This window comes from Sus scrofa, chromosome 8, assembly GCF_054392235.1.
Source record: "Sus scrofa isolate SSC_HxYL_T2T_F1_AM1 chromosome 8, Sscrofa_HxYL_maternal_Yorkshire_Landrace_v2.0, whole genome shotgun sequence".
NCBI classification, from domain to species: Eukaryota; Metazoa; Chordata; class Mammalia; order Artiodactyla; family Suidae; genus Sus; species Sus scrofa.
Genome location: NC_139390.1, coordinates 5,560,543 through 5,568,498, shown reverse-complemented (window position 1 = coordinate 5,568,498; position 7,956 = coordinate 5,560,543). Strand labels below are relative to the sequence as shown.

Genomic DNA, 7,956 nt, shown 5'->3' with positions numbered 1-7,956 from the left:
ACGGCCTCGCGAAGCCGAGGAGCGGGCGGCAGGGCCGGGGGCTGCGGGCGCTGGCAGTTTGCTCCCAGGAGGCGGGGGCGCGACTTCAAGGGCCCCTGCGCCGGCTGCTGCCTTTGATCGGGCCGCCGCTGGCGCCTAAAAACAACATCCTCGTCTGCCTATTAGGCGCGCTGAGGGATCGTGACAGATTGTTTACCCCCGCAATTAGCGATGCGGCCCTTCTCCCGCCGCCCGGCCGCCCGGCCTCCGGCCGGCGTTCTGGCCTTGCGGCGCCCTGCTGGACACAGCCCTGAGCCCCCTCTGCGTCGAGGGCCTGCATCCTCCGGGGTTCGAGCCCCAGCTCCGCCCTAAAGCAGGAGTTCTTTTCTGGAGGACTCTAAGTGGGTACAGAGCCTTTGAAGTTGTTTTTGCTGATGTGCATTTTCTGGTTAGATAGTTCTTAGTAATATCAGATTCTCAAGTCGATCTGGGAATCGAACATTTTGAGAAAGGAGAGACCAAGGCGGAACAAAGCTAGTCGCATCCGAAAGATACACGGATGGCTTTTGAAATGCTGATCTGAACAGCCTAGGAGGTCTCGGTTCTCTCTCCCTGTTTAACCCGGGTGCTGAGCGAGATTCCAGCTCCCTGGGCCAGGGAGCGTTTAATTGGAAATGTGGGCAAGAGGAGCTGGCCACCCAGGCTGGGCCCTTAGCAAGGTGTTGGGCCTACAGACTTGATGAGCGTCAGTTTGCTCAGCTCTCAAGTGGGGTTGTAAGGCCTTCTATCCTTGTGCCCTCAAGGGCAAACCTCGGGGGCCTCGGTTCTCCTGCCTCCAAAAAGGACTTTCTATAATCTCCTTGTCCCCCAAGGGGACGGGGGGCCTTTGGAGAGTCCTTGTGGGTGCGTGTGCGAAGGGCCTCTAGTTGGACACCACGCGAGCTGACGGCCCTAAGCCCTGCCCAATGCTTGTGTTGCAGTCTCGGAGTTGAAGAAATCGGGAGAGGCGGCGTAAATTTCACAGACGCGAGCATCCCCCATCACGCCCGAGGGCTCCACGTCGCGGAGCCTGCAGACAGATGTGAGGACGCCAATCGCCCCGGCGGCCGCAGCCCGACCCCTCCTGCCAGACCCCGGACGCCGTCCGGGTAATAAAGTTCCCGCTCTAGTAATTCATTTTCCTTAATCTGGACGCCCCTAATCTACAGCTTTTATTGCGCCCAGTTAAAAGGCGAGGGAATTCGCCGTCCCTCCGCGCTCAGATAATTACCCCTAAATGGCCACGGCAGCTCCTTGTGTTTCCTGGAGATTAGAACCCCGCAGCCATCAATGGCTGGTCCCTGTGAGCCGCCAATCACCGCTGCTAGCTCCCCGGGAGTCGCCGGCCTGGGCCCGGGGATAAGAGGCCGTAAAGAAGAGGCGCAGAAAACCGCTGCGCCTGGACTCGAGTTTGTGTGGCTCTTCCGTCTCCCCACATCCCCAACACATTTTCTTCTTCTTTTTTTTTTTTTTAACAGAAAACAAAAATCACGTTTCCACCGAAATCTGCAAAATAGAAGTTCTCAAGCCCAGCATCAAGGATCTCTCCCAGAAAAAAACCCTCTTTTCCCACCCCCTCTCCCAAACGTGCCTGCCACCCCTCCCAGATCAGCGATCCAGAGATCGGGACGTGTTATTATTTCTGCGTACGCGCTGTTTGAGGTCACGTTAAGGCCAGATCAGTGTCTTGTTTACGTTTCTGTTGGTTTTCTATTCAATAAGTTCTATAGCAAGAGGGCCCGCTCCTTCTGCCAGCCTGTCGCGGGGGTATAGGTGTCGTAATCCTTCCAAAAGAAGTGCACGGCGGGGAGAAAGGACACATCAGGTATGAAACTCGATTATGGATTCCAGATAACGATGTATTTTTATTCTTAACAACCCTAGCGCTGCAGCAGCGTGCCTTCTTAGGCAAACTTCAATCCAGAGCTTAGAAAGAGACAAAGGCCCACTTTTATGCAGAGATAAAGTTTGGAAGATTGAAACAGAAGAAAAGGTGTTTTAAAAAGAAATCAATCTCATGTCTTTCTCCTATAAAAAATAACCCTGCAGATTTTTTAAACTATAAAAGGTGTATGTAAGAAATGACTTCAACTCAAATGATCATGGTAGAGGAGAAGGGGAGAAAGGGATTGGAGGGGAATGCTCCTCGATTATCCACTAGGGAGAAACAGACACAGCAACCGACTGCGTAGAAAGGTAGGGGAGCGGCAGAAAAGGAAAACAGAAAAGGAGCAAAGGGGTGGGGGGAAGCGAGTGGGAAAGAGGGCAGTAGGGAAGGGGAGGAGAAGGGGAGCGGAAGAAAAGGATCGAGAACAACGGAAAATCCCCCAGGAACACAGAGACATAGAGACCCAGGGGGACCTACGCAGAGAGGTGGCTGGGGCTGTCGCGTGGAGGAAAGTTTCTCGGGCGCCCCCCTCCCCTCTTCGGCCCTCCGGGGGCCGGGCCCAGCCCCGCGCGCCCCGAGGCCCAGCGCGCCTCGGGGCAAGTCCGCAGGAGCGGGGCCCAATGGCGCGCGCCGGGCCCGCCCCCTCTCGCGCTGATTGGCCGCCGCCGCGCTGGCCTCGCCTTATTAACAAGTTCTCTGGGGAGCGGCGGCCCGACCCGGAGCCGGCTGGTGCGCCCGGGAACTCGGCCTGCGCGGCGGCGCCAGCGGAGAACCAGGCCCAGAGCGCCGGAGCTGGCCTTCTGGGGAGGGGCGGGAGACGCGCGCGGGAGGGCCCGCCCGGCCGGGGCCCCGGGCGCTCCCAGAGGCCGGCCGCGCTCCCAGCCTGCCAGAAGCTCATGCCCGGCGGCTGGCCCGAGCTGCGGCTGGAGGGGGGGCCCGGCTCTGCATGGCCCCGGCTGCTGACATGACTTCTTTGCCACTCGGTGTCAAAGTGGAGGACTCCGCCTTCGGCAAGCCGGCGGGAGGCGCCGGGGGCCAGACCCCCAGCACCACTGCGGCCACGGCGGCCGCCATGGGCGCGGACGAGGAGGGGGCCAAGCCCAAAGTGTCCCCTTCGCTTCTGCCCTTCAGCGTGGAGGCGCTCATGGCCGATCACAGGAAGCCCGGGGCCAAGGACAGCGTCCTGGCGGCCTCCGAAAGCGCGCAGGCGGCGGGCGGCTCGGCGCAGCCCCTGGGCGCCCGGCCCGGGTCGTTGGGCGCCCCGGATGCGCCGTCCTCGCCGCGGCGGCTCGGCCATTTCTCGGTGGGAGGACTCCTCAAGCTGCCAGAAGATGCGCTCGTCAAAGCCGAGAGTCCCGAGAAGCCCGAGAGGACCCCGTGGATGCAGAACCCCCGCTTCTCCCCGCCCCCGGCCAGTGAGTAGCCAGAACCCAGGCGGCGGGGGAGGGGGCGGGCGGGGGTGTGGGACCCGAGGGCGCCAGGCCGCGCGCCGGCGCCTGCTTGTCTCCGGCGTCTGCGTACCTGCAGCGGGGTACCTGGAGCCGGTGCTGCAGATGGGTCGGAGGGGAGGCGGAGGGTTTGCGCCTCTCCCGACTCCCACCCAGAAAGAGGGTTCAAGGCCTGGCTGAGCCCAGCTCTCGGTCCACTTTCCCGGGTTCCTTGCCTTGGCCGGGAGTTCACTTGGAGGACCCGGGTGTCTGGGCACCCTCTCCTCGTGCCCCCAAACGACCCCAGAGGTCCTGCTGGCTGGCTCCTGGGTCAGACTCTCAGTGCCATTGCCCCAAGGGATGGGTTCGAGTGGTGCGGACCTCTTTCCAGCGCGCAGAGTTTCACTTTCTCGTAGTAGAACTGATGCTCCCTCCCCTTCCCCACCCCCTCCCCCATTTCTTTGCCCGGAGGTTCTGAAGCTCCTGCAAAATTCCCTCCCACCCCCACCTGGCGCTTCGGGGACCTACTTGGTGCCCTGGGTGGGTGGATCTTTTAGGGGGTTAGGGCGCTCTGGTTCCAGCGGCGGGGGCGGGGCACCAAGTCAATCAGTGGGAGGCGCCCCCACCGATGTGGTGGGAGCTCCCAAGTGTCTCCGGCGGGGCCTTGGAGGCGGACTCCAGCCGCCAAAGGCGCCTTCGGGGTCGTTCCAAGGCCTCGCGGCCCCCTGTCCTCTCTGCCCAGCGTACACGGTCGGAGATATTTCAGGAGTACGGGAAATTCCCAAGTTTTCCTCGTTTCCTCCGATTATTTTGCGCGGCATAATAGCAACCCGAATTCAATGGCCTGATGCTGAGGAATGATTTTTATCTGGGGATTAAACGTCTTTGAAAGGCCAGCCCCTCCCTGGACCTAATGGCCGGAGAAGGTGGCCCAGCGCTGGGCTGTTGCTGCTGGAGGGAGTGACGTTTCCCTCGGCGCCCGCCCCTCGGGTGGCCCGGCGGAAAGCGAGTCGGGGGCCAACTGCTTCCCGGACTCTCAATGGTCTCCAGTGGGGAAGAAGCAGGGATGTTAACAGGAGATTTGGTTTGACTCACATCCTGGTGGCCTGAGGGCCCAGAGAATCTTTTTTTTTTTTTTTTAAGTACGCAAAATAAAATAAAAGCATAATTAGGTAAAATCGGCCTGGTGAAACACTGGAATTTATTTCTTCCGGAAGGGAGCTGCTGCATAGGTAAAGCATCCTTTTCCAGGACGTGAGAATTCTTTTAGGGCCTGGGAACCGACCCCAACGTGGACATGACCTCTGTTGTCCCGGGAATAATTTTGTTCCACGTATGAACTCGCCAAAGTCGCTGGGGATGCCAGGGATTGACTTTCTCAGAGGACCTGCCTGGGATCTGCCTGAACCCTCTGCCGGGGTGCTCGCTCACAGCCCGCCCTCGAGGTATATTTTGAAGCCACAAGAAAAAGACAGCCGGGCACCAGCAGCGTTGATGTCTGCAGACTGAGGCACAAGTCGAGGGAGAGCCATTGCATACACCTACACACACACAGACACACACACACACCCTGGATGGAGAGTGACTGTACGCCAAGGTGTTGGGGATGGGAGAGGCCCTGGAGACAACCCAGATGATCCGAAGAAACAGCCCCTTTAAAGCGAAGGGCCTCCCCAAACCATGGTACTTTTTGTATTTGAGCCTTTGGCCACGGTGGGACCCTTTGTGACATCCGGGGTTGCTCCACCTCTGGTCAGCGGGGAACTGTGCTTAAACCCCTGTAGAAACGCACTGTTCCAAGGAAGAGAGTGTAGACTTTGGAGATGTGGCTTCTAGGCCCCAGAACGGCCAAAGCCAGCACTGAGCCTTTAGTGGGGACAGATAAACGTTCCGCCAACACATAAAACCACATGTGATCTTGGGCTGGGGGCAAGGCCTCTTTCTGCGTGTTTCCTCATTTTATTAACCTCCACCTTCCCCACGTGTGGGAGAAGGCCCCGCCGTGAAAGGTCTTCCTAAGCGGCCATCTAGCTTTCAGGGTTGTCCTGCCTCTTCCCAGTTCTCTCGGGCCTTGAACATGGGCACGCTGCTGCACCTAGAATCTTAGTCTCCTCCTTTTGCAAAAGGTCGCCGGGAACGTCTATCCTGCAGGGGTTGGGTCTGGAATTGGAGAAAATATTTTTCCCAAGTGCCTCGCACCGGGCCCCGCGCCCGGGTGCTCCGCGCAAATGACTAGCGGGTGTTGTGCCATCATTCCCACCTTGTCGGCGGGCCGGCTCGCCCGCGCCGCTCGCTTAACCCCCTGCCTTTCTCTCTCCCTCTCTCGGCCCCCTAGGGCGGCTGAGCCCCCCGGCCTGCACCCTGCGCAAGCACAAGACCAACCGCAAGCCGCGGACGCCCTTCACCACCGCGCAGCTGCTGGCGCTGGAGCGCAAGTTCCGCCAGAAGCAGTACCTGTCCATCGCCGAGCGCGCCGAGTTCTCCAGCTCGCTCAGCCTCACGGAGACGCAGGTGAAGATCTGGTTTCAGAACCGCCGGGCCAAGGCCAAGAGACTGCAGGAGGCCGAGCTGGAGAAGCTGAAGATGGCCGCTAAACCCATGCTGCCGCCCGCCGCCTTCGGCCTCTCCTTCCCACTCGGCGGCCCCGCGGCCGTGGCGGCCGCCGCGGGCGCCTCGCTCTACGGCGCCTCTGGCCCCTTCCAGCGCGCCGCCCTGCCCGTGGCGCCCGTGGGACTCTACACAGCCCACGTAGGCTACAGCATGTACCACCTGACATAGAGGGCCCAGGGTCGCGCACCTGCGGTGCCAGCTGATTCCTCCAGCGCCGATCCCGGGCGAGCAGCAGGAGGCTTCCTCTGCTCGCTCCCCTGTTCGGCACCCACTGGCTCCTTCCCCTTAAGCCCCGCACGGCTGTGGTTTCTCCTCGGTTGCTCCCCGAGTTCATTCTCTGAAGTCTGATCCCCTCCCTAAAAGTGGCTAGAAGGGTCCCCTCGAACTCTTCTAGAATCTAGATCTTCCCTCTCCTGTTAGAGATGGGGAAACAGTGGCCCGAGAGGCTGAGAAATCTATCCCAAGCCCCCAGCAGAGTTCGCGGTGGGACCGCAAGTAGGGGCCTTTGCTCCTGCATCCATGGCCAGCTGCCTCCTGTCCTGACACCAGACAGGAAAAGCCCAGACAAATTCATGTTGGAAGATTTTGGAAATGAGAACGGTCGGAGAAAAGAGAATAACTGTCCGGGGGAGACAGGTCCCAGCTCCTTCCACTGGAAAACTTCAGCAGCAAAACATTTGGCTTTGGGGGGGGGGGGGTATACACAGATGCGTGACAAAGGTAGGTTACCAGTACCAGAAAGAAATGTAAAATAAAAATTAAAAATTCTGTTTCTATTTAACAGTGCATTGGGGTGGCTCTCGCGATTCCCTTTGGAAGGGACTGTTGTAATATACTGTATATTTGAAATTTTATTATCATTTATATTATAGCTATATTTGTTAAATAAATTAATTTTAAGCTACAGGAGATGATCTTTTTACTGATCTAGTCTTTTAATTTTACTTCTTGCCATCTCTTCGCCTATACAGTTGCTTTTCAGTTTGGTGGTCTGATGCCGGTAACTTTTCAAAGGTGACAACGGGATATTCAGGGACTGGGGGGGGGGGTGTCTTTTTGAACACACAGGACAGATCTGCGTTAGCAAAGTCAAGTGGAGAATTGAAGCAATTACCTAGGATAATTAGGCTCAATTTTCCAATTCACTTTAAGCTGAAATCGACACTTGCTCAGGCGACCCATAACCGACTCTTTCTTTTTTCTCCCCTTTTAACCTGTCTATGAAAACAAAGCGAATCACCCAAATGGTTTGATGACTGCAGACAGCTAATCCAGACAATTCCCACCCCCGCAAACCTGTTTTTCCCCCAGGAGGCCAGGTGGGGGATGGAGAGGCCTGGCTTGGCTTCTCTAAATCGCCGCACCAGTGTAGACGCGGTTTGTGGAATTAATTTTGCACTTGCCAGAATGTGAGTGCATTCACGCTCCCTATCACAACCCCTAAGGGGAGGTGAGGGAATCTTCACTGAAAACCCAGCGCTGCCATACACGTCCCGCCCTGGTGTGTCCTTTGCATAAGCCCTGTCTACAATCCTAGCTTTTCTTTTATATACTAGGTTAAATTCAGGCTACCAGGAGAATATTTTGAACGAGCACCAAGTTTAGCCTTCTAGGGGCAATTCTGCAAGGATGTTTTTGTTTGTTTGTTTGTTTGCCTTTTTGCCATTTCTTGTGCTGCTCCAGCAGCATATGGAGGTTCCCGGGCTAGGGGTTGAATCGGAGCTGTAGCCACCGGCCTTCGCCAGAGCCACAGCAACACAGGATCCGAGCCCCGTCTGCAACCTACACCACAGCTCACCACAGCTCATGGCAATGCCGGATCCTTCACCCACTGAGCAAGGGCAGGGATCGAACCCGCAACCTCATGGTTCCTAGTCAGATTTATTAACCACTGAGCCACGACAGGAACTCCTGCAAGGATGTTGAAGGCAGCAAATGACCTCTAGTAAATAAAGCCTACTATGTTCAGGCTCTGCACTGTTTGCTTTTGAGTTGAGGGCCCTGGTTTAATTC

The 7,956-nt window shown here is 57.6% G+C and overlaps 1 protein-coding gene across 1 annotated transcript; it reads left to right on the top strand.

Annotated features, from left to right (window-relative positions):
* Positions 1–2,852: 2,852 nt before the first annotated feature.
* On the top strand, positions 2,853–6,848 carry MSX1 (msh homeobox 1; the record flags this gene model as incomplete). The annotated part of the gene is given in 2 exon segments (NM_001162887.1): positions 2,853–3,321; positions 5,669–6,848. Coding segments are annotated over 2 exon segments (912 nt in total).
* Positions 6,849–7,956: the final 1,108 nt, after the last annotated feature.